This window comes from Rosa rugosa, chromosome 2, assembly GCF_958449725.1.
Source record: "Rosa rugosa chromosome 2, drRosRugo1.1, whole genome shotgun sequence".
In the NCBI taxonomy this organism is placed as follows: Eukaryota; Viridiplantae; Streptophyta; class Magnoliopsida; order Rosales; family Rosaceae; genus Rosa; species Rosa rugosa.
The window spans coordinates 64,355,048-64,382,628 of NC_084821.1; the positions used below are offsets into that span (position 1 = coordinate 64,355,048).

General features: G+C 42.4%; 1 protein-coding gene across 1 annotated transcript; it reads right to left on the minus strand.

Moving 5' to 3' along the window:
* Nucleotides 1-500: 500 nt before the first annotated feature.
* LOC133733877 (uncharacterized) lies at nucleotides 501-27,509 on the minus strand. The gene is made up of 4 exons (XM_062161530.1): nucleotides 27,320-27,509; nucleotides 26,602-26,639; nucleotides 1,375-1,609; nucleotides 501-1,283 (listed from the first exon to the last, which is right to left on the minus strand). The coding sequence occupies exons 1-4, from the start codon at nucleotides 27,372-27,374 to the stop codon at nucleotides 829-831; spliced, it is 783 nt and encodes a 260-aa protein (XP_062017514.1). The 5' UTR covers nucleotides 27,375-27,509; the 3' UTR covers nucleotides 501-828.
* Nucleotides 27,510-27,581: the final 72 nt, after the last annotated feature.

Here is a 27,581-nt window from a genome sequence, read left to right on the forward strand (position 1 = left end):
TCGAGTGCAATTGATGACTTCGATTGATCGATTAATCACCATCAAACAAATTGATTAGTGCGCAGGAGGAGAGAAAATAAAAAACAAAAACAATAGGAGATTAGGAGTAGGGAGATATTTTTTATTTTATTATTATTATTATTTTTTGGTTCAATACATCTGCTCCTAACGACGTCGTTCGGAGATAGCTTTACTTTTTTTAAAAAGAACCGCAGCGGGTTCTTCTTTTTCAACACTGGTCTTCCTCCTCTTTGCCACATTCTACCATTTTTACAAACCCAAAGGTGTCCCCATCCTTAAACTTTCTTAACCAGCTAAAAAAGTCGAAGTTAAGGGAATCCGCCTCTGATTCTGATCATCAGTAATTCAGTAAATAACATTTACCAACATAATTAACATGATCAGAAAATTAACAACATACTAAGTTTATTCACAAAGATGCATATATATACCATAAAGGCTTGTTTTGAAGAAAAACATAATCTGATGGTGCAATTTTCTCTATATTGAATTGTTGAACCTTTACAAGAATGAGTATATATATAGACAAAGGAAAGAGAAAAAAGGACTAAGAGGAAAGTATGTACTAAACTGATTACAACAGAAGAAAGTATGGCCCTAACAAGGAGACTCCATACTTCACCATGCACTTGATTCATGAAAAAAGACTGATTGTACCATGCTGCAGCAGCAGCACCATGTTTGCTTTGCAATAATAGAGGATTCACCACATGCACATATGTAAATTGCAAGTTAACCGTATCTTCACCAAATCTTCTCTAACCATATCTTGCCCAAATCTTCAATATGTTTTAACTTTTAACATTACTAAATGCTGATATGGACAGTCTTGTGTATAGTGTTGCCAACGGAGAACTGTCCATTATGGTCTCCTTTGTTTCCATTGACTTGATTACCTGAAATAACAATGTCAAGTTGGCCGTCGTCTTTCTTGGGCTGTGTTTGAGAAGGACCGGGAGGGGGACTGAGAGGAACTGATACCGCCTCACAGGGAACTGATACTGTCACTGAACATGATGGCTGTGGATGGGACTGAGAGGGGGCTGGGGTTGGCATGTGTTGCATCTCACTTTTTATTGCTTGTGAGGGATTCCGAGAACGCCGGCACACGCACACAACAGTTACAGTCCCTACCAACCCAAAAGTAATTATCGACGCAACTATCAGTTTTAAAATGACACTAGATTTCCCATGCTTTTTTACGAGACTCACACCAGCACCTCCTTCCTTCCCTTTTCTTTTGTACAAACAAGTTCCAAAACCTATAAACAAAATAACAATCAAACTATAAATTCAAATTGAAAGGTCTATGAAATTTCTACACTTTGACCACCAGATAACGATTATACTTACTTGGATCGTCAATCACAATCATGCCGGTCGACTTGAAATGACAGCTCAAATCTGTTCTGCCAAATGATTGGTAGTAAAGATTCATGGCAACAGACGCGTGGTTCATTATAGTGTCTGGTAATTGGCATTCACCACCGGTTTGAATTACGCTACAGTCGACTTGACTACAAGCGAAGTCAATGTTCATTTGCAGTAAACTATAAGGGGCAGTTGGCTTTGCAATACACCATTTACTCTGTAATTTGTAATACCACAATAAGCATAGTTTATACGAAAAGAGTTAAGCGTATGAGCAGTGGGAAGCCTGAGAAGCTACATCTAAAGATTTCAGCAAAAAGCCAAAAACAGACGCAACAACAAACAAAACTACACATTTTCAGTTCTAAAGAAATACAGCAAAGGAACTTTCACTGCGAAGAAAACACATGTCACAACGAAGTTAATAACTACTAAAAAATGATGGCACATACTTAAAGCCTTAAAGTCCAGTGCACAACAGGAGATAGTATAGTATCGGGAGACAGTATAGTATCGTATAAAAGATATCCTCTTTGTTGAAGGAAAATCGACTTACGTGTGTCTATTCAAACTAGGAGTAGTTCCATGATTATAATAGGAGAGAAGGTTCTAGAATTCCTAGTCCTACTCGGATTAGTTTTCCTTGTATCATTAGAACATGTACTTTGTAATGTCTATATATAGGGCTCCTATTCTCAATAATGAAAGACAATTCTCTCTTCAATCTCTATCAAGTCTATTTTCCTTAAACACGTAATATATAGGGCTCCTATACTCAATAATGAAATACAATCTCTCTCAAATTCCTTTACTCTTAAACACGTTATCAGCACGAGTTCTAACCACAAAACAGAAAACCAAAAAACCGAAATCAAATCCTTCACAAAGCAGCCCCTAGCCCGAGCTAGCCGAGCCATCACCGCAGCCTGCCCCACACGCGCTCCGCGTTACCGCCGCTACGCACCCCTGTGTCCACTGCCGCCTTCTTGCGCGCCCGTGCGTCTGCAGCCTTGCACCGCAGCCCCTGCTACCCGTGTACTCTGCTACCCTGCTGTGTCCGCGCCCTCCAGCTGCACTACCAACCGGCAGCGACTGCAAACTACAGCCCACAACCGGCTGCACACCACCACCGAACCGCCAAACCTCCCATTCGACACCAACTCGACCTACATCAACTTCGAAACTCAAGCTTCCAAGTCTACAAGGTTTCAAGCCCCAAAACAAACAAGTATTTACATTAAAGTTCTCGCTTTCCGAAATTTATTTTCTCCTTCTTCTTTTTCTTCGGGGATTTGCAACATCCATTCTTCTACATCCCACCTTTCTTATAACGTGGGTTCAATTCTTGAAAGCAGAATCGTGGGGATTCACGCTATTAACGAACTAAGAGTGTTCGTAAGACTTCGGACTAAGAGCGTCCGTAAGCATCGATTTATGACCATATAAACATCATTGTTTCGGTCTAATCCAAATTTTCTTGGAAATCATTTTCTTGGTAGCATAGCTAGGAAATCTTATTATTTATTAATTGTCGTAGAAGCATTGACTCCGAAACTAATATATTTCTTCTTCTTATTTCAGGATGTCGAAGCCGAAGCTTGACTTCTCTATACTTGACTCAACTAGCTCGGAATATCATAGTTGGGTCACGGATGTTGAGAACCACCTCACTTCAAAAGGGATCATTTCTGTAATTCAGGCACCAAACCTTGAGCTCCTATTTGAGCGTACGGCTACAAATAACGCCACCGCCCTCATCTTGATGAGACGCCACATGGATAAATCACTCCGATTGGAGTACATGGAAATCAAGGATGCTAGAGAATTATGGGTTGCACTAGAAGAGCGTTTTGGTAATGTTCAGGATACCCTCCTCCCCGACTTGAAAGTTCAATGGAGCAATCTACGATTCGCCGACTTCAAGTCCGTAGCTGAATATAGCTGAATATAATTCAGAAGTTCTACGCCTCAAAACCATGTTGGGGTTCTGTGGACAACCCGTCATAGAGCAAGAACTAATTGAGAAAACTCTCTCCACCTTCCCCGTCTCAGCAATTTTGCTATCCAAGCAATATTGAACCGAATACAATACTGGACGGATCACGAGGTTTCATCAGCTAATTAATGTTATGTCTGTAGCTGAAAAACATGATAATATTTTCGTGAAGAATTATAATTCAAGGCCTATCGGAATTAAGAGTGTTCAAGCAGCGAATTATGATCATGCACCCAAAGGAGAGCGCAAGGAGTGGAACCCTAAAAATAAGGGACACAACGGACGTTTTGGTCCATATAACCGCCCTACAAAGGAAGGTAATCGTCAGAATGAAGGACGAACACGTGGCAACACATGGCAACGTGGGAGAGGAGGCCGTGGGGCTCCAGGACGTGGTGGAGCCACCCAAGGCCGTGGGAATGGCGCCAATTCCTCCAGGAGACGCCACCCAAGTGCAAATAATGCACCTCAATTAAAGGGAGGGAATCACAATGACATGTGTCATCGATGTGGATCAAGTGAGCATTGGTTCAAGCAATGCAATGCAAGCAAGCAATGCAATGCAAGCAAGCAATTAGCTGCGCATTACAAGGCATATAGAGACTTTAGAGAGCATGAAGCCTATCTTGCCGAAGAAGAAGAAGATGGTGATGATGCCAACGTCAATCTCACCATAGAGGACTTCAAATCTGACAAGGAATTGCACAAGGATACTGCAAATTTTGATTAGTATAGTCCTTTATTTTCCAAGAATTATGTATGGCAATTATGCCTTAATCAATAAAATGACTTATTGTATTAACTCTTTCCCTCTAGGCGTACTCAAGAGTAGTTGTGATGTCTAGGCAAGGTTTGAACTGAGATAACAGTTTTAAAAGTGAGCAATGCTCCACCAAAATCTCGCCTTACCTTACCTGGTCACAACCAAATTGGAATTACCGAACGGATTGAGTGACTACAATTTGTCTAAATTTGATTTTTATTTTGGATTAGATAAATGGTCACGAAACTTTGATGTAATCATTGGCTATTATTAATAAAGTCTCGATTTATTTTATTTAATGTCTTGGACATATTTTAATTTCAAACTTTATTATTTTTCAGTATGTTTCCCGGAGAGCTAGAATGCCTCGTGGATAGTGCAACTACACATACCATCCTTCGAAATAGGCAACTATTTCTATGGATGACGCCTTCTCGATCTTCCGTGACTACGATGGCTGGATCATGTCAATTGATTCATGGTAAAGGACTAGCCCAATTTATGTTGCCAAATGGCACAATTTTAAATGTCACCGAAGCTCTTTATGCTCCTAGGGCAGGAAGAACCCTATTGAGTTTCAAAGATATAAGAGCCAATGGTTTTCATGTGGAAACACATTGTGAGAATGGAAAAGAGTTCCTTTGCATCACCTCTAATGACTACGGACATAAAAGAGTCTTAGAGAAACTTATGTGTCGATCTAGTGGGTTGTATGCAACCACTATTCATATAATTGAATCCAATCATGTTATGAGAGATGATTAATGGGATTCCGACACATATAGGCTTTGGCATGACCGTTTGGAACATCCAGATCGTGACATGATGATCCGTATCTTAAAGACTTCACACAGACATCCATTTTTCAAAACAAAAAGACATAAAAAACGGTTTTTGGACCCCGAAGGATCCCCTGCGCATCACGGCGCCGTTCACCCCTATAACCAGCCATCCTTGGCCGGCACCGCCGTCCCCCTGCGGCCCAAGGGTGGCTTTGACGCCACCATAGCTCCTTCGCCTCCAACTTTTACTTCTAAAGTCAAGTGTGACTTCGTGGCTCAACCAAAATCCTCATTGGTTGTTTCTAAAGCCCATCATTCGTTTTGCAAAGCCTGCTCTTTAGCAAAATTAGGATCGAGACCATCCTATGCAAAGGACACTAAAGAAAATATCTCATTCTTGCAAAGAATCCAAGGTGATATTTGTGGACCTATCCAACCACCATGCGGACCATTTCGATATTTTATGGTATTAGTTGATGCATCGACACGCTGGTCACATGTCATGCTATTATCCACTAGGAATGCTGCATTTGCTAAACTCCTAGCCCAGATTATTAAGTTAAGGGCTCACCACCTTGATCATCCTATTAAGTCTATAAGATTAGACAATGCTGGGGAGTTTACATCAAAGACTTTTGATGATTATTGCATGTCTATTGGGATTGAAGTTGAACATCCAGTTCCTCATGTTCACACCTAAAATAGTCTCGCAGAAGCCGCCATTAAACGACTACAAATGGTCGCTAGAGCATTGGTAATGCGCACCAATCTCCCTATTTCTGTTTGGGGCTATGCAATATTGCATGCAACTATGCTTATTCGTTTGAGGCCCACTGCCACTCAACCATTTTCTGCGTCCCAGATGGTGACTGGGTATGAGCCTGATGTCTCACACTTACGCATATTTGGGTGTGCAGTTTATGTGCCAATTGCGCCGCCACAGCGTACTAAAATGGGTCCTCAACGACAATTATGCATTTATGTTGGATATAAGGGGCCGTGACCACTTACCCAATTTCAGCTTAAAAATTGCCCATTAACTCCACTAAGAGTTTTTTAACCTCATTTACCCAATCTAACAACTATGGACAATTTTGCCCCCATTAAACAAATTAAAACCCATCATCTCTCTCCTCTCAGAATCTTTCTCCTCCCGGACTCTCTCTCTCTCTCTCGGCTTTGACGGCACCGGAACGGCTACATTAGATTCCTCGAGCCTCAGGTCGCGGCTCTCCATGCCATGCCCATCGTTGCCTCCGACTCCCTACCCGTCCTGAAACGCAGCTTCTGCAGCACCGGTGATGTGGAGGTGCTGTCCAGGCTGAGCCGGAGCCAGTTGTTGCAGGTGGTAGTGAACTCGCCGGTGGTGCAGATGAGGATGTCGGATCTCGGTGGAGCAGCTGGATTTGTTGAACAAACAGAGCGTCATCAGGTCCATGGATCCCTCAGCTGCACCCAACGTCCGATCGGTGCAGAGGTTTTCTCGGTTTCCTCCGATCTGGAGGCGTCGAGAGATGGTGGCTGTGACGGTGGAGAGCGCCGGTGTGGGGCACCTGCAGGCATGGATGAGGCCGGTACGAACGAGCAAGCAGGGGTGTTGCTGCGTCGGGGCTGGGACCGGTCGGAGATGGGTTGCAGGTGAGCGACTGGAGAAGACGAAGGTGGAATCGTGCCGGAATCGGGCTGGAGGAGCATAGGTGTCCACAGGGGAAGCCTGGGTTGCCGGAGAAAAATTCTAATGGTTTTTTTTTTTTTTTTTTTTTTTTTTTCCTGATTTCGATGGGAAGAGCTCCGAGAATGGGGAAGGAAAAAAAAAAGTGAACATTTACAATTGAACATATAAATTGATCTATTGTGTTTGTAGTGTATTCATTTTGGTTCAGTTGAGGGAAATAATATACTTATTGGAGGGTAATAATATGATTATTGGAGCAATAATATGAGTATTGGAGGGCAATAATAAGATTACTGAGGGGCAATAAAATGTTTATTGAGGCAATAATAAGATTATTGGGCGGCAATAATAAAATTATTTATTTAGATAAACCTCCGAAATCTTTCAAAATTCAAACATCTTCATTTTTCACTAATTATTGATCCCCGATAACAAGTTTATTGGGGGGCAATAATATGATTACTGGGTATTATTGGGGGTTAATAAAATCAGACGCCGGAATCCGGTCACCAGTCCAGTAGCCGGATTCCGGTGACCGGGCGCCAGATTCTGGTCATCGGTTGCCGGATTCCAGTCACCTGTCGCCGGATTCCGGTCGTCGGAGTCCGGTCACAGGTCGCCGGAGTCGGGTCACCAGTCGCCGGAGTCCGCCACCGGACTCAAGCAAGGTCTCCTATCACTTCTCTATCTAAGTGACAAAGAAGGAGGGGGCAAAATTGTCCCAAAAATAAATTAAAAAGAATAAAAAAAATACTTAATTAGGTAATAGGGAAATAATCTCTTAGAGTGTTTGGGTAAGTGGGCAATCTCTTAGAGTGTTTGGGTAAGTGGGCAATTTTTAAGCTAAAATTGGGTAAATGATCATTTCCCCTGGATATAATTCCCCAACAATTATCCACTACTTAGAACCCTTGAAAGGCGATCTTTTTACCGCTAGATTTGCGGATTGTCACTTTGATGAGACAGTCTTCCCGTCGTTAGGGGGAGATAAGAACATAAATGTTCAACAAGAACGACAGAAATTGTCGTGGTCTGTCCCCACTCTGTCTCATCTTGATCCCCGAACCGCACAGTCTGAAATTGAAGTGCGGAGAATTCTCGATCTTCAGAACATAGCAGAATCGATGCCTGATGCGTTTTCTGATATTGCTAAAGTGACGAGATCACACATACCTACTGCAAACGTACCTGCAAGGATTGATGTCCCTAAAATTAGAGGACATGACGCCATCTCAAGGGCACCTGAGTATGGCGCCAACGTCCCCTCCCTTGGTGACGTTGTGGCTAGGCCCACGGCCCCTGCCAGGAAGCGCGGGAGGCCCATAGGTTCGATGGATTCTCGCCCAAGAAAGAAAGCGAGTTTGGCACAAAATAATCCATTAATCATCGATGTGAATAATCCATCTCATGAGGATATTCCGTATTATGGTTATGTCCAAGAGACATCATTGGGGGACGCTCCAATGTTAGAATCAATTCCAGATAATAGAGCGATCTCCATGAATTACACTAGTGTACATGAGATGATGGATAGAAATTCTATGGTTATTGATGATACATTTGCATATCATGTTGCAAAAGGAATTATAGAATATGATGATATCGAACCTCGCTCTGTCGAAGAATGTCAACGAAGAGCGGATTGGCTTAAATGGAAAGATGCGATCCAGGCTGAATTAGATTCACTAGCAAAGAGACAGGTATTTGGGCCTATAATGCAGACACCACCAGATGTAAAACCTGTTGGCCATAAATGGGTCTTTGTTAGAAAGCGTAATGAGAAAAATGAGGTGGTTAGATGTAAATCTCGCCTCGTGGCGCAAGGTTTCTCACAACGCCCTGGAATCGACTACGAGGAGACATATTCTCCCGTAATGGATGTTATAACGTTCCGCTACCTTGTCAGTTTGGTAGTTTCTGAAAAACTTGACATGCAACTTATGGATGTGGTTACAGCATATCTCTATGGAGATCTAGATTCAGAGATATATATGAAGGTTCCAGATGGACTTCAATTACCCAAATCAAGTGGCTCTAAACTACGGAGCGCCTTTTCAATAAGATTAAAATGCTCACTATATAGATTAAAACAATCCGGACAGATGTGGTATAACCGTCTAAGTGACTACTTGATTGGGAAGGGATATATTAATAACAAAATATGCCTATGCGTGTTCATTAAAAGAACAAGTTCCGGATTTGCAATCGTAGCAGTTTCTGTCGATGACATGAACCTGATTGGAACTCTATATGAGTTAAAAGAAACTGCTAAATATTTGAAATTCGAATTTGAGATGAAAGATCTTGGGAAAACACGGTTTTGTCTCAGTTTAGAACTCGAGCACCGTAGTGATGGGATTTTGATCCATCAGTCTGCATATACTCAGAAAATCTTAAGGCGCTTTAATGAAGATAAAGCAAAGCCTGTGAGTACTCCCATGATAGGTCGTAGTCTTGAGTCCGGAAAAGATCCGTTTCATCCAAAGGATGAGGACGAAGAATCATTAGAGGCCAAAGTGCCCTATTTGAGTGCAATAGGCGCATTATTGTACGTAGCTCAATGCATAAGACCGGACATCTCCTTCGCAGTGAACTTGTTAGCTCGACATAGCTCTGCGCCAACACGCCGCCATTGGATTGGTGTAAAGACAATCTTTCGATACTTAAGAGGTACGATTGATATGCGTCTATTTTATCCCTACAGAGAGAAGAGGAATGACGGAAATTTGGGATCAGACCCCAATAGGCAAAATGCCACCGTCCAAGAGTTGGCCGCTGGCGTCCTCCACCTTCCCTCCATCAAAACGACAACGTTGTTTTGATGGGTTTTGCTAATGCAGGGTACTTCTCTGACCCTCACAAAGGCCGCTCCCAAATGGATTATGTCTTTACCATGGGAAGCACTGTGATATCTTGGAGGTCTACCAAACAGACCCTTGTTGCTACTTCCTCAAATCATGCAGAGATTATCGCTCTACATGAAGCTGTGCGGGAATGCATATGGCTAAGGTCTGTAATTAGACATATTTGAGGAAGTTGTGGTTTCAAGTCTACCATGGATGAACCTACATGCATTTATGAGGATAATGCAGCTTGTATTGACCAAATGAAGTTAGGTTTCATCAAGGGCGACAACACCAAGCATATATCGGCTAAGTTCTTTTATAATCAACAACAACAATCACTTCTAAAGATTGAAGTGAATCAAATACGATCAGAGGATAATGTAGCGGACTTATTCACTAAGTCGTTACCAAAATCCACCTTCGAGAAACATGTGAAGAACATCGGATTAAGAAAGTTATTCGAACTCCCATGATTGTAGCAATCAAGGGGAGATATCGACATCAGGGGGAGTTATGATATCTACATGTTCGATCTCGAAGAGTGAAGGACGTGTTGTACTCTTTTTCTCCTCCTCGAGCGTGTTTTTGTCCCACAGGGTTTTTCACTCGAGCAAGATTTTTAACGAGGCAACGGATGAAGCGTCACCACCAAGTTTGAGCGGCACAATGGGGAGTGTTGAAGGAAAATCGACTTATGTGTGCCTATTCAAACTAGGAGTAGTTCCATGATTGTAATAGGAGAGAAAGTTCTAGAATTCCTAGTCCTATTCGGATTAGTTTTCCTTGTATCATTAGAACATGTACTTTGTAATCCCTATATATAGGGCTCCTATTCTCAATAATGAAATATAATCTCTCTCAAATTTCTTTACTCTTAAACACTCTTCAGTATATAACTACACATTTTACAATAGCTTAAATGTAAACACCCTTCTGTAAAGAGTTAGAAACCAGCTGGCAGAAGTAAAAGCGAATAATTTAAACTTTAAATCCATTACTAGAGCTTCTGGAGCAGAAATCATTTCTTCTGAACCTACAAAGTTGCTGTCAAGCCCCGAATTTTGAATAATAAATTCAAATCCGAAACATGAATTAAACCACATAATCAAATATACGTTCTGAATTTTTTCTCAAAATAACCTCACCATACGATACACAACTCCAAATCTCGAAACCTCGAGTTTATTATTACAATTCACTCTCACAAGTAAAATTGTAAAGCTCTAAATAAGCATAACACATCTCACAAAAGAAAATCAGAATAATACACTCGCAGCTACTCTACGAAGCTTGATCACCTTCCTGATTTTCCTGACCTGTAGTAGTACCCGCTACACAATTTGAATAGTGTACCGGGATTGCAACAACACCAAACCCGGTAAGCTTTTGACAGCTCGTATGAGTAAACAAGAAAGAACTGTTGATTTATTGAATTACAATTCTTATAACTCAACAACAACCACAACATGAAAGAAAGGATACCCTTGAGACTCTCTTTTAAAACTCATACTTAAAAGACTCAAGTATCCACAACATTTCCCTCACAACACCACTCAACAATTGGCAGACAGACTAGAGCTCTAACTGATCGCAACCACCAGCCCGGCGCGAGAGCGTGGTTCACGATTTAATGCTATTAATAATCACCAGCCCGGTACAAGAGCGTGGTTCACTAATAGATGCCATGGTCACTCCGTGACCTATTGATCTCCACATATCACAACAATTTATTGTTCCTCAACAATAAAACTCAACACTTCTCTCAATATATTGTTTCTCAACAATAAACTCAATACCTCTCACAATATATTGTTTCTCAACAATAAACTCAATACCTCTCACAATATATTGTTTCTCAACAATAACTCAACACAACTCCAACAATACATATTATTTCACGTAAATAATATATATACAGACATTCACACAGGAATGCCAATTAATATCAACTATAGTTCATATGATTGCAATAAAATAACGTAATTAAATGTATTGGGTTCGTAATATGAACCACGTGAGGTTTACTCACCTCAAATTCCTGCTGCGTCTTCTAAAAGCCAAATATCAATCTGAATCGTCCACCAGCTCGATTCGTCAATCACCTAATCAGATACTATCTTGACTTAGTAAATCAATCATAAACCACACATATACGGAAATCCAACGGTCGGATCAAAATTATACGATGATTCAACGGTCAGATTCTAATTTAATGATGATCCAACGGTCGGATCGAAATTATACGATGATCCAACGGTCGGATCTTAATTTAATGATGATCCAACGGTCAAATCCTCACGGACCGCTCTTAGGATCATCCTCCAAAATTATCACGAAGATCCAACGGTCAGATCTTCTTGAATCACTCTAACAAACATCTCCATAAATTTATATGAAAATCTGACGGTCTGATTCTCACGAATCGTCTTCTGAATCACCATTTCTCAATTATACGAAGATCGAACGGTTGGATCTTCGCCCGTGACCACACCAAGTCATCGGGACAGTCATACGATCAACATATCTAAATTAGAAGTAAAACCAACGGTCAGATCTTCGCAGATCGTAGACCGAAAGTAATGCGTAAAAACCGAAACCCTAGCATGCATCAACTTTCTCCAAAATGACATTATGATATATTCAAACGACCGTATCGATGCGTAGATGAATAAACTGAAAACAGAACACCAAAATATGGCCGGACGCGCCGCCACAAGCGGCGGGTCAGCTGGTGGTCATCGGCGGCAGTCAACGCCGGGTCAACCACCTCCGATGGCAAAGTGACCAACTACAAACTGGTTCAAAATGAAGGGTTGATCGACTTTCATACCTGGAGCTAAGCGAGATTCGGTCTAGATCGTCCTAGATCAAGCTTGGAAGTTGGATTAATCTGGGCCCTCTGATCAGATTTCCAGATTCAACAAGGAACGTCGATTTTCAACGCTTGATCTTTCGCTCCACAGGTAAAATCGTGATGCAAGGCCTATATAGGGATGATCAGGAGGAAAAGGAGATCGTGAAAATGGGAAGGATCGGCCGAGGTGATGCCGGAAAAGTGATTTTCTGGCTGGATCCGTTTTCGGGTCTGTGGTTGCTCCGATCCCCAAGTTCCGGTGGCTGCGTCCGTGATCGAACACCAAGGAGACGACAGCGAGGAGAAGACGAAGCCGTCTGCGGTGGTCTCGTCGGCTGCTGACGTCGGACGGAGGAGATAGGCCCGGGTCGGAACACCGGGTTCAGGTCGGGTCGATCGGTAGGGAGGAGAGAGAACGGAGAATTCCGGGGGCTAAAACGCCAAAACTCAAAATTTTCGTCCTTAATGAAATAATCAGAAATTTTTTGTATTTATACAAAAATTCAAATTTTCAAATATTCATAACTTATTCATACGAACTCCGAATATTGCGTTCCACATATGCACGAGATCGTATCGACGAGATCTACAACTTTCATGAAGGAAGTTTTCCCAAATTTTGAACGTATAAAAAGTCACTTTTTGAGACCCCCTAAATAACGTTTGTTTTCGAAAATTAAATCGTTCGAACTAATTCCACACTCCTCCAAGCTTCGTACTCGTGCCCACGACCACGAAATCATTTCCAAAATGTCATCGGAAATTAAATTGAATTTTTTCGGGTATTACATTTGCAGTTTCCGTAGCCTGCAAAATGATAAAACAATCACAAACAACACAGCTTGCAACTAATCAATTACAAGCCCTATGAGATAATGAAATACATACTTGGATCAGTAATACATTTGAGTCTAGAGCCACTAAATGTGCAATCATGTTTCTGTTGGTAGTAAGCATTCATGGCAAAGGATGCACGACTAAACAAGTTCAAGTGGACAAAGCATGGATCTCCGCTGTGAATTGAAGAGCAATCTACGTAATTGCATGCATAACTTTCCACGTTTTCCAGAGTATCATAACCTAATGATGGATTGGCTACACACCAACTCTACAAGAGGACATAAGCACATATACACAGAGGTCAGTAATGAGGATATTAGGCCTTTTCCAACCCATGGGGGTGTTTGGACCCAAAATGAGTATTTTGGCCTGACAAGGCACGTCTTGGAGAAATTGAGCCAATGTCAGTGGCTCAAACTATATATTGTCGACAAGTTCGAAATATATATTTAGAGGCTAAATAAAGCCTACTATGGAAACATGGAAGCATGGAAGCATGAAAGCATGAAAAGTCAACTTTAGCACATTTTCCTACTTCGGCTAGGAGAAACCGAGCTAAACAAGGAAGAAGGGGCGGCAGACTAACCAAACGAAATTCAAATGAGCTGAAACTTTCCAGATTAAATCTAGAAATCCCAAGGATAATTTATTATGAAGAGTGCCAGAGCTAGTTTTGAGTGGAAGGCCTTTAAACAATCAGTCCAATTTCCTTGTCTAGAGAGGCTTGGAAAACTTGACCTGTAAGAGGTCCAGCAGCGTTTTCGGCCCAACCACTATATCAAAAGCTCTGAAATTTTACCAGGGTTATATACACTCATAGTGGAACATTTCTTATGAAGAAGTCACGGTCAAAATCTGAGTGCTTGATGGAGATAAAATTGAAGGAATAAAGGAGCAGAAAGTGCTTCCTTATCTCCAATTATGCCTCCTTATCTCCTTATCTCCGAAATTCATCATGTTTGATCTCCAATTATGCTTCCTTATCTCCAAAATTCATCATTTCTTATCTCCCATTAATGCTTCACTATCATTTGTTTAATGCTAAACACCTTGGCATGGTAGCCTATAAATAGAGGTTACAATGAAACACTTAAACACACAATTCACTCATCAATACATCTCTAAGATGATCTAAGTCTCTTTAGATCAAACCTCTCTAAAAGAAACTCCTCTCCTTCTCTTTCTCTTACCGGTGATCACACTCCTAGTCCTAGTCTTCTCAGAAGCCGACTTTCAGTGCCACCAAACCCTCTGTAAACGTACTTCGGTCCTAGTCTCCTCGGGAGCCGATTGTAGTACCACGACCACAACGGTTATGGAACCAGCCAAGAAAGGGTAATGCCCTCACAAACCAGCCAAGCTAAAGTCACGCTTTAGCAAGTTCTCTCTACTTCCCAGTGGTTCTCGCTCTGCTCGATCTACAACATCGAGTATCGATTGTGATTTTCAAGAAGATTAGCAAAAGTCCTCACCACGAGGCATAAAGAATCCCACGACGAGGTTGGTGCTCTCCTCGTCTACAATTGCTTGAAAGAAGTCAGGTCAAGGGACACCCCCGACGACCGCACCCTAACGGTGCTGGCACGCCCGCGCAGAAAAGAGATTGTTGACCAGCTGCAACAAAGTTGGAGCCAAACATTTTGGCACGCCCAGTGGGACTTACTGTGAGCTGTAAATCACACCACTATTAAGAAGTTGAGGTTAGTAAAGGGTTGTGAATCATAACGGAATAGGTGAAGTCTCTTTTGTTAATATTGACCTAAACTCCTTATTGGTGCCTAGTTCAGGTCCCTTAAGGTTAAGGACGGCTTTTATTAACACTTGTTGAACTGTCTTCACACTTATGATCTTTCTCATCTTAGTAAGTATAGCCTATGTGAAATGGTGTCTAGAAAGGGGACAACGTTCATAACAGATTATTGAATCCAGAAGTGCGTACAAATGGGCCTAAACCACTATGTGGGAGTAGTTCATGCCAAAATGGATTTTGCCTCTTTTGTTCGTCCTCCCTCACTGGCCATTTCAGTAAGGTTGCCCAAAGGATTTGAAAGAAAGTTTGTGTCTAGGTGACTATACTTGGGCCGCACGTCTAAACTACACCAGAGTTTTTTTGTGTTCACCATCATTGGGATGCCAGAGGAAAATCTTTACCAAAAGAAATTCTTGAAGTCATGCATGTTTTTCTTAAGAAGAAGAAGTGCAAATTCCTAAACTTCTCAAAGCGCAAGGCCTCCAGTTACAAGCCGCATAAAACTGATGGTGACGCTGCTGCTGCAGATGACGAGGCAACGATAGAAGGCTATGTGCCCATTCCTATTCCAGAGAATGCAAGCATAGAAGAGCGGCTTGATATCCTTCAAAAGAATTCTACCGCATACCATGAGAATCGGAGAAAAGCCCTCGCGGAGGACCGTCGACGGCTCGATGAGTTCACGATTTCGGTTAAAAGGCTCGAGTTGGGGGCACAGCAAATACAAGGTGAATTGGAACGTCAAGAACCTGCTCGCGAAGAGGTCGTTTCTGAGACTAACTTACGTATAGGTGGCAATCAACCTAAGGGTCTCACTGGTGAGTCACAGCCTTACACAGAGGCTGTGCATGGAAAAGGTCATCAACAAGATTGTTCTTCTGACAATACAATTGTCTCTGAACAAATAACTGATTTCTCCACTGATCAAGCCAAATACGTGGCTACTGATCAGATGCATGGGGGGCAAGATATGACCCATGATCATCCCTTTGATCAAGAGAAGATAGCGACAGTTGGCGACAAAGCCGATCTTGGGACACCGTCATCTCCCGAATTGCAAATGAAGATCATGCCTCGTCAACCAACAAAGATACTTGGGGGGCAAGATTACCCCTCTCACGAGCCAAATTCTTCCAAATTCTTCAACGAGAAGTATCTTTGTTCTTTTCCTACAAGCTCTCACAGGAGGGATTTTTACCCTGCAAATTTTGATACATCGGAACTTGGAATGAAGCATAGATGGCCTCCCCCGTGGTCTTCTAGAGGTTAGCCAAATGTGTCGCTGCTAGCTCCTTGCTTTATTGTTAATTTCCTGTCAGTTTTCAGTTTTTTACCTTTATAGTAAAAAAAAAGTTGAATTTGGTAAGCGGTTGTGAATCATAATGGAATAGGTGAAGTCTCTTTTGTTAATATTGGCCTAAACTCCTTATTGGTGTCTAGTTCAGGTCCCTTAAGGTTAAGGGAGGCTTTTATTAACACTTGTTGAACTGTCTTCACACTTATGACCTTTCTCATCTTAGTAAGTATAGCCTATGTGAAATGGTGTCTAGAAAGGGGACAACGTTCATGACAGGTTCTTGAAGCCAGAAGTGCGTGCAAATGGGCCTAAACTACTATGTGGGAGTAGCTCATGCCAAAATGGATTCTTCCTCTCTTGTTCGCCCTCCCCCACCTGGCCATTTCAGTAAGGTTGCCCAAAGGATTTGAAAGAAAATTTGTGTCTAGACGACTATACTTGGGCCGCATGTCTAAACCTTGATTCACATTGTCTTATTGAATTCAGCTACTTATATAAAAAAAATATATATAAAAAAAAAAAATTAGTACGATCCAAAAATTACTGCGGAGTCAAAACACTAAGGGATTAATTTAGTAGACAGTTTATTCGCACAAGACATGGGGGACAATTCTAGTGTTCCTACACTCGCAAAGCCCATTTATGAAGGCTTGTTTTTGAGGCCCATAATCATTTCTTTGCTATGCCTAGCAACACTATACAATACTAAGCCCATTTAGCCTAGCGACACTTCAATAGTAATTGTTTGTTTATATTCATATTTCGGTTTTTTGTTCTTCTTTATTCTTTATTTCGTTGGTTGTTTTTTATTATTAGAGTCAAAATGAATTTTGGGTAAAATATCTTTTTCATAGTAGGCGCATCCAATGGGATGTAATGTCTAAGGTCTAGTTTGGATACGAGAAGTGCTGACAAAGGGTCTCGTCCCCTGTCAATCAAGTGAGCTGAGCTCCGCCAAAATCGTTCCTCTCTTCACCTGGTCATATTCCAAAGGAGTTACCAAAAGGAGAAGAGAAATATCCCTAAGTCCAAAACGTTTTTTCTTGTTTGTTGCGTCACTTTATGTGTTGTTCTTGTTTTTGTTTTGTTTTGAGTCTTAGGATACCCTTTCAACTGTCTATGTTGAGTTTTTTGTCTCCAAAATTATGGCTTAAAAAAAACAATAATAATAAAAAAAAATAAAAATAAAAAATAAAAAAAAATAAAAAAATAAATACAATTCTTAGGGGGCAATTTTAAGTGTTCCTACACTCGCGAAGCTTCTAAGCCGAGTCAGCGGCTCCGAAAACTTTTTCCAGCTTTGCCCTCGCAGGAAAGGCTGAGCTCAAGGGAAATGTGAGAGCCACCACCGTGACCGCCACCTTCATCGGAAGTAGTCTTCATGTTGTCAAAGATGTCCTCACCATGCACGGGAAACAGTGAAAGGGTTTCAATCTCCTGGTGATCTTCTCCTCTTTGTTCCATGAAAGTTTGTTCTACATTCATGTCAAAGAAAGTAGAACTAGTTCCCCCTCCAGCTGAGATTGAACAATCCCTAGCACTCTTCTCCATGTTCATAGATCCATAACCACCATAGTTCCCCATCTGCCCGTTAACAGCAATCATCACACCAGCGGAAGAAGCAGAAGCAGGTGCAGAAGATCCAAAGTTAATATACTGATCCTCATGTTTCCAATTGGTAACATTGTCATCACCAACAAGCCCTGATCTTTGCATGGGCACATGAACATCCGAAGTGGACTTCTTCTTCTGCTTCTCCGGAGCCCTTTGGTTCACGAACCAAAAATAGACGTTCTTGAACTCGATCTTGCCGTACCATTTCAGCTGGAGATAGATCCTCTCAACCTGCTCTATAGTTGGGGACCTAACTCCCTTATTGTAGAAAAGCTGCTTGAGGATTCTTATCTGATCTGTAGTGGGAGTCCACCTGCTCCGCTTACAAAGCATGTTAGCACTACTCCCGGCTGCTTTGTTGCTTCCTCCATCCTCGGTTGGTTGCTGGGTTTGTGGTTCCATTGGTGATGGATTGAGAGAATGCGAGAATTGAAGAGTGATAATGATGAGTAATTAAGAAAGATTGCTGTTAGAAATATTCGAATTGATGAAATGATTTTGGGATTGGAAATTTGGGTTTATAATGTGGAGGAAGATATAGGCATGCAAATATCCACCCTTGGATGGACGGTCAAAGAGGAGTCAAATCGATGTCAGTAAATCGATATTAGTGATTCCAAATCTCGGGAAAAAAGGGACTAGCAGCATGTGAGGAGCGGTTTTTGAGGAGTTAGCTATTATTAAAGGATTAATAGCATGTGGGGAAACCGAACGGTTTTCGAGGAGGTAACTGTTCTTTTCACTAGATTATTTTTCACGACTGTTGTTTTTGAACGAGTGATTAGTGCCTTAAATCTCGGAAAAGAATGAGTTATTGACGCTAAGAGTTTTGAGTTGGGAGCCAGCAAGTGGATCCAAAAGATACATATTTTCTCAAAACCCTCGCCGCGAGGCTCTTTTTGACGCGGAGCATATTTTAAAAGTTCATATTATTTTCAATATACAACAATAGGGGCCTATATTTGGGGCCTTGTGGGACACAATTATTGGCTTCTCACGGATATTTGGATATCAGGATAAGAAAATATTATTGTATTCATAAAGTGGTTTGAAGCCAAAAGCAGTACATTCATTACAAAGCCAAAAGTGGCTACAATACAAAACAGGAATCTTCGGATATCTTCTGAATCTTTTCTCAAGTGGAAGCAGCTATGGAATCCAATGTCGGGTTGAGCCGCGCCATTATCTCAAGGAGGAGCAGACTTCAGGGAAGGAAAAAGAGGAGTAACGGAGCCCCCACGCCCATTTACATGGAAGCGGTAGAGGAATACAACATAGGCTTGGCCAACGCCATTATCCATGAGAATGGGAGACTCCAGTGAAAGAAAATGGAGCCCCCGAGCCCCCTCAATTGGAAGCAGCTATGGAATCCAACGCCGGGTTGAGCCGCGCCATTATCTCCTGGAGGGGCAGAGAGTGAAGGAACCGAATATCAGCTTGAGTCTCTGCACCCCCTCTAGCCATGGTAACCACCATTAGTTGGACGTGAAGTATAGGAACAACCATTATGTTGCTTGAACCCATTCCTTCAAAGAGTCCATCCCTTCTCATTCCTCCAAGATTCTATCAAGAAGAGAAAGGGGGAGAAGGAGGTGAGAACCAAAGCCCCTTCCATCTGGAGGACACAACACGGGTCGGGTCTAGAAGGAAGGAAACAGAGGAGGAAAAATGAACCTCAGAGTAGCCGTCCTCCCTTTCTCGGTTTCGCTCCGCGTGTAGGATTATGACAAAGATGATCTCGCATGATCGTGGATCCCACACTCGGAGCCCCCTCGCGTTTCTAAACCAATCTGAAGCCTGGCATTGTTGTTGCAAAATTCCAGAAGGACGAAACAAGGGGTTGCCTAAGATTACGCCATAAGGCCTAACCCAGGCTTAAGATTACGCCATAAAGCCTAAAATTTAGAGGCTAAAGGTTATTTCATGAGGGGAAGATTTGTGAAGAAGGAGAAAAAGAAGCAAGGACTGAAAGGCCATTTCTTGAATATTTCAGAAAAGTTGTTGTGAGTATTCCCTTCCCAAAATACAACTATTTATAGGGACTTCAGGCAAATCCCCACCCTTGGATGAAGCTCAATTTCAAAACCGATGTCAGTAAATCGAGATTAGTGATTCCAAATCTCGGAAAAGAGAGGATTAATAGCATGTGAGGAGATCGAACGGTTTTCGAGGAGGTAACTGTTCTATTCACGAGATTATTTTTTCACGACCGTTGTTTTTCAACGAGTGATTAATGCCTTAAATCTCGGAAAAGATAGGATTAATAGCATGTGAGGAGACCGAACGTTTTTCGAGGGGGCCTATAGAGATTGGCCCGCAAAGCTCAATTTCAAGCAAAGTTCCTCCACGCGGAGGTTCGCCGCAATAGCACTAGCTTCGGCCTGAGTGGCCCGTTCTCTGAGATGGGCCAGGTTGCGGCCCATTTCTTCAGAAGCAGCCAGAGGTTCATCGAGTTGGGCTTCTTCTGTAGCAATCACGTTTTCAACAAAGGCTAAACCGGTATGGAGGTCCTCGATCTGAAGTTTGAAGTCGGACCTTTGGATTTGTAGTTCCCGCAGGCGGTTGGTTCGCTCATTTAAAATACCGCGAGAGATGTCCATTTCTCGAGAGAGGCTATTCAAAGCCTCTCGAGTGTCGTGAGCCTGGGCGTTCGTGGCCGGTTGACGTTGGCGGGCCTTACCAAGTTCATTCAGCAGATCGTTAATGGCACTAAATTGCTGCAGGGTCAATGCCTTCTCCTGGCAAAGATACCTTAGAGCTTCCAAGACTCGCGGGAGGATGTCAGTCTCTAACCCAGATGTTCGTGAAGCACCATCTTAGCCTCATCCACAGCAGAAGGAGGAGTTACCTCTAACATGTACCCTCATCAATCTCTCGAATCTGGTAGGAGGAGGAGGCGGCGGAAGCACCACAGGATCACGAACCACCAATGCAAAAGGGTGGATAGCTTCCTCAGTTTCTTCATCTTCAACAGGTTGGTATGTCCCTTCAGCTGCAGGAGAATCTGGAAACTCAACTCGCGGCTCACCATGGGCAAGTGGAGCAGATTCAAGCACAGAGCCCTCGGATTCGACGGTTGTCTCATTTATTCGCGAGACTTGGGGGGCACCACCACCGTCAGTATCATTTTCCATCTCTGGGGCGACTGTCTCGCCGATAGGACCCTCAGCGTTTGCAGCCACCTCCTCGGTACAAACAGAATCCTAGACAGGTTTAGAAATGTCAGAGAGCGGGGTTGGATCTAAAAGGAAATGGAAAGCATTGGCCAACAGTGGCTTACCTCTCGAGCTGTTAGGTCGATATCTGGTACGTGGTCACCAAGAGGAAGAGGCCCCGCCTCATTCACCTCTTGGACCTCTAGTGCCGCGAGAATCTCTGTCGTTATCAGTTCCTCATAAACGGCAGAAGTCTCAGACTGGCTTTCCACGCTTTCATCCTCCGAGGAGTCGTCATCAGAGATCGTTATTAGAATGGTAGGACCTTGCAGATGCTCTGTAGATGTGGGAGACGAAAGAGGCGCCACGGGGTTAGTTGATGCTTGAACTAGCAAGAGAGTTGGCTCTTCTGCATTGGCTGAGGGTCCAGCCTCGCTTAGGCGAGAGGGATCAGTGGTCCTTTGACGGACCTATCAAAAGATACATAGTGAAGATCCTGCCCAGATTCTAAAATTTAAATAGGATAAGACGGGGCCGGAGTTTACCAATTGCATTCCCAGAGGTTCGTCATCTTCAAAACTCTCTTCGACGAATTGAGCTCGATCGCGTTTGCAAGCAATGACAGCAGTGGCCTATACGAGAAAAGAGTCATAACTCAAAAAGGGGGGAAACAACATCTGTAAATTTGGGATCGTTCTTAACCAAATTACCTCAGTGGGATCTTCATCATGAGAAAACTCTCCCTCAGAAGTCTCCTCTGCTATTGCCTTTTGTTTCCTGGCCTGAACAGAGGCTGTCCTGCTCCGATAGTTTGCTGCAAAACACACTCTGGAATAAGAGCGGGAAAATCAAAACAAGGAAAAGGAATGGTGAAGAAAGACAAAAACTTACTGTTGCCCTAAGCTCGTGGATTTGTATCCCTGGACGCGATGAGCGAGAAGGTAGAATAGGTCGCGGGGGTTGTGCTGCAGGGTTGGAGAAGCGCTCAAGAATCTTGCGGTCCTCCGGACCAGGACTACTCATGCCACGAAAGATCAGGACGAATAGTTCGTCATGTGGCGGGTCCCAACAGTTCACGGACACTTCTTTCCACCAATCAGCAAAATCATCGTCTACATCGTTGAGGGGGTACAACGCTCTGACCCAATGGGGAATCACTATCAAGGTAAACCGACTTTGAAAGGGGGCAGACCCAGGTGGGGCTAATCTCCGCCAAGAGGTGTAGTAATTGGCAGAATCAACCAGAGGCCAGGGTACCAACTGGGCCAACCCAAATTGGCGAGCAAAGTGGTTAGGGGCAGAGAGCTCATAACTTACGCGGTCAGTGGCAAGACGAATATCCAAGCAGGAGATGGCGCGACGAAAGGCCAGGAGGGCTCTTTCGCTATGATCCCGTCCACTGGGCAGAAAGCCATCATCAAGGGGAGGAGGGAATCGCCTAGAAAGGACTATTTTTGGGTCTGGCATCTCTCCCAGCAAGTACAAGAAAATAAAACACTCGGAGTAGGGTGGAGCTCGATACCTTACGTTGCGGCAAAGCCAGTTCCCCAAAAGGGAATCAACTGGAGGTTCCTTTGGAATATCACCGCGACGGAAGAGAGTGAAATAAATCTGCAGCCAAAAGGCAAGGATCCAGAAGGGGCCACTAATGTCGGTATCAAATGGGTGCATTACGGCACTATAAAGGGAGCGATATAACGCACCCAATACAGGTTACCCAAGGCCAACACAAATACCATTATAGAGAGCAGTGGCCAGAGAATTCCAAGGCCCAGTAGGTTTGTTGGAAGAAGTGCAAAAGATAAATTTGCAAAGCCAGAATTCCATAAATGCGATACCTCCTGTATGGTCACGCCGGGTGCAGTAATAGTCGCGCCAGGATGGGTAGGATCTGCTATGATGCCCTCGACCAGCCATATCCATTCTCAAAGAAAATTGAATGCCATCAAACTGACCATGCACATAGGGGTCAAAGTCAATGGGCAACCCCGTGATGGTAAGAACATCTAGCAGAGTTATGCTCATCTGCCCAAACCGGAAATCGAATGTATTGCTGGAGGTGTTCCAGAAGCAAAGAGTGGCGTCTAGCGGTGCAGGGCTAGTATTATTGGGAAGACAGAAGCATAGATCGATGGTTTGGGTGATACCCACCGCATCCCATCGGGCCAAATCTCTCGCTCAGACCTCCTGATACCAAATATTTTCCTCGGGAGCGACGGTAGGCCAGTAGCCCACTTTCCTCCTTGGTCCCCAACTGCTAAAATCACCAGGCACCAGCCGAAGAGCCGCTATGGGACGGCGGATGGGAAGCCCATAATAGGCCATATCATCATCTGGCAAACGATCGCGAGGTGTGGGACCCAGACTCGCTTGACTATCACCGCCACCAAAGCCCATCAGTCGACTTCTCTCCTCTCTGGTCTGACTTCTACATCGAACACTCATGTTAGTCCGCCAGGCGAATGCGACTTTCTCAGTGATTTCATCTGCCTGATCGATAACGAATGGTTTCTTGGATACCATTTCTAGGTCGCAGGGAATACTTCTCCATTACACCTTGATTTATAGCTCAAATATGTTTGGAGATTAATTTATTAGCTGGACCAGTGAGTGGCCCTAGTTGATAATTAATGAGTCATTATTCCATCTTGAGAATCGCATGTAAGGCGACAGTGAAGATACTTCTCCAATACACCTTGATTTATAGCTCAAAATATGTTTGGAGATTAATTTATTAGCTGGGCCAATGAGTGGCCCTAGTCGATAATTAATGAGTCATTATTCCATCTTGAGAATCGCATCTAAGGCGACAGTGAAGATACTTCTCCAATACGCCTTGATTTATAGCTCAAATATATTTGGAGATTAATTTATTAGCTGGGCCAGTGAGTGGCCCTAGTTGATAATTAATGAGTCATTATTCCATCTTGAGAATCGCATCTAAGGCGACAGTGAAGATATTCCACATTTTCCTACCACCGCAGGGCCAGCATAGTGGCCTGATGTTTTTTTAAATAAAACATGATTAAAACCGATGCGGTTTTAGATGCTAAAGTTGCAGCAAAATATGGTGGTTTCACTTGGTCACACGTCATGATGACGATAGCCATGATCCAATCATCCTCTTTGGCATAGGACTCGCGAAGGATTAAATGAAAGCAAACAGTTTGCTATTTTGCATCTTATTTCGCCAAGTACTATAGGCCTTGATCTAGCCAGGAAAGCGGCTCCAACACCTACATTTGAGAAAATCAACAGAGAGCCAGCAAACAAGGCAGATACTTGTTGCTATACACATGGCGAAGCTACCACCAAGGAAGAGAAGGATCCTCATTCGCGATCAAAAGCAGTCTCCTTCGCATGGGGGGCACGCTAAAGTTTTGATTGCCTACAACCTGCCCAAGTTTCGCTAGATCCATGGGGGGCAATAAAGTTGGCAAAGGAAGCGTCAGTTCATGACAAAAGCATTTCAGATTATGGCATTCAAGCTTTATGGCCTATTTAGAGGCCTATATGGAAACAGTCAAGCCAATACAAGTGGTTTTGGAGCGACAACATTATAAGAGTAGTGCTGATTCAAGACCTCTTCAGTCAAGACGAAGACCTTTGACTTCGAGGTCTGGGGGGCAATGCATGTTTGGACCCAAAATGAGCATTTTGGCCTGACAAGGAACGTCTTGGAGAAATTGAGCCAATGTCAGTGGCTCAAGCTATATATTGTCGACAAGTTCGAAATATATATTAGAGGCTAAATAAAGCCTACTATGGAAGCATGGAAGCATGAAAGCATGAAAAGTCAACTTTAGCACATTTTCCTGCTTCGGCTAGGAGAAACCGAGCTAAACAAGGAAGGAGGGGCGGCAGACTAACCAAATGAAATTCAAATGAGCTGAAAATTTCCAGATTAAATCTAGAAAGCCCAAGGATCATTTCGTATGAAGAGTGCCAGAGCTAGTTTTAAGTGGAAGGCCTTCAAACAATCAGTCCAATTTCCTTATCTAGAGAGGCTTGGAAAACTGGACCTGTAAGAGGTCCAGCAGCGTTTTCGGCCCAACCACTATATCAAAAACTCTGAAATTTTACCAGGGTTATCTACACTCATAGTGGAACATTTCTTATGAAGAAGTCACGGTCAAAATCTGAGTTCTTGATAGAGATAAAATTGAAGGAATAAAGGAGCAGAAAGTGCTTCCTTATCTCCAAAATTCATCATTCCTTATCTCCAATTATTCCTCCTTATCTCCTTATCTCCGAAATTCATCATGCTTTATCTCCAATTATGCTTCCTTATCTCCAAAATTCATCATTTCTAATCTCCAATTAATGCTCCACTATCATTTGTTTAATGCTAAACACCTTGGCATGGTAGCCTATAAATAGAGGTTACAATGAAACACTTAAACACACAATTCACTCATCAATACATCTCTAAGATGATCTAAGTCTCTCTAGAGCAAACCTCTCTAAGAGCAACTCCTCTCCTTCTCTTTCTCTTACCGGTGATCACACTCCTAGTCCTAGTCTTCTCAGAAGCCGACTTTCAGTGCCACCAAACCCTCTGTCAACGTACTTCGGTCCTAGTCTCCTCAGGAGCCGATTGTAGTACCACGACCACAACGGTTATGGAACCAGCCAAGAAAGGGTAACGCCCTCGCAAACCAGCCAAGCTAAAGTCACGCTTTAGCAAGTTCTCTCTACTTCCCAGTGGTTCTCGCTCTGCTCGATCTACAACATCGAGTATCGATTATGATTTTCGAGAAGATTAGCAAAAGTCCTCACCACGAGGCATAAAGAATCCCACGACGAGGTTGGTGCTCTCCTCGTCTACAATTGCTTGAAAGAAGTCAGGTCAAGGGACACCCCCAACGACCGCACCCGAACGGTGCTGGCACGCCCACGCAGAAAAGAGACTGTTGACCAGCTGCAACAAAATTGGAGCCAAACAGGGGGGAAAGGGCTAAAGGGCAAAAAAATAACCCAAATGGTGTCCAACCCATGAGGGGGAGGGCTAAATGGTGAAATTTGAGGGGCAAAGGGCAACCTAAAGGGGCAAAAATAACCCTTTGGTTAGCCTTTTAGCCCTATAAAGAAATGGATCAGAAAGCTACAATGGCCCACGTTTAGGGTCAGCTTGACCAATGCATGACGTCAGCAACGACCAATTGCTGACGTCATGTAGCCATTGAGTTTTTATTTATTTATTTTTTAATATTTTTATATATGGTTTAAAAAAAATTTACACTATAAATATATTATCACCTTAACCTTATTTTTCACATCATCCTTCTACTACTATGTGTCATATTTTCAATATTTATTTTATTCATGACCTATGCCACATATATGAAATCGTATAAGAAACTACAACATTGCCTGTGAAGCAACACATGGAATTTGAAAAGTACAATTTTCCATCACAAAAATGATTTCAATTACTATAAGTAAGAATTTGATAAAAAAAAGAAGAAGAACATATATATATATATATATATATATATATATATATATATATATATATATATATATATATAACACATTCAAATGTTAAAAATATATTTTAGCCCTTTCGGTTGGAGATGGCCTTAGCACATATACTAGCATTTTACAAGTTCATATAGGCATGTACTAGAGCATTACCTGTGCAAATGCCTTCAGAGGTGAAATATGAATATGTCCTGCAAAAAATTGTTCAAACTCGTATGAGGAAACAAATTAAATGAAACCATCAGAAACTCATTAAGATCCATTTACAAACAAACTAATGCGGTAAAATTGATAAGCAGTCCATCAACACAAAACGGACAGCAACAACCCAATGACCATAGAGCTGTCTGATCAGTAAGTCAAAAAGTTCAAAAAATAAAAAATAAAAATTCAGAAGCTAAGAACATAAATCTGTAATTTCTTTCAATTTTACTTCAAACTCAATCAAACCTATAGTAAAAGATCTAATCTTATTTTCAATTGGTAAGCAAAATCTGAAACGAGAACTGAAAATGAACTAATTAGAATTAATCAAATTTCAACTAGCTCGATCAATCTAATTTACATAATAAAATAAATCAAATTTCAGCTGAATCTGAACAATAGGTTTTTTTTTTGGTCAAATAGTTTATTCATTAACATAAACATACTACAAATGTAGATGTACATAAAGAAGCAAGGGTCCTTTATTCTCAAAAAAAAAATAAAGCAAGGGTCCGCCTAATAGACAAAAACTTGATTAACCAACATCTAACAGAAATTAACAAACCGAGGCCCAAAAGCCCAACAACAACCAAAACAACCCAAGATCTAAAATCACATAACCATAGTCAGACAAATCGCATTAACAAAGCAAGAATTAAAATTTTACCCAGACAAATGATAACTCCAAAGAGGATGCGCATGCACAACCGGGAACTCGACATGGCAAGCACCTGAGCTCTTAATCTTGGGGTTGAGGACTTTCCAACGGCGGCACTTGAGGATTCATCTTCTACGGTTTTATACGGAAACCTTTCTCGACTCTCAACTAATTTTCTACACAAAACTCTCTTACTTTCTGGGGATGACGATTACATGCTACACCTGGAGGGATTAATTAAGGGAGGAAATCTTCTATCCCCATTTACCCA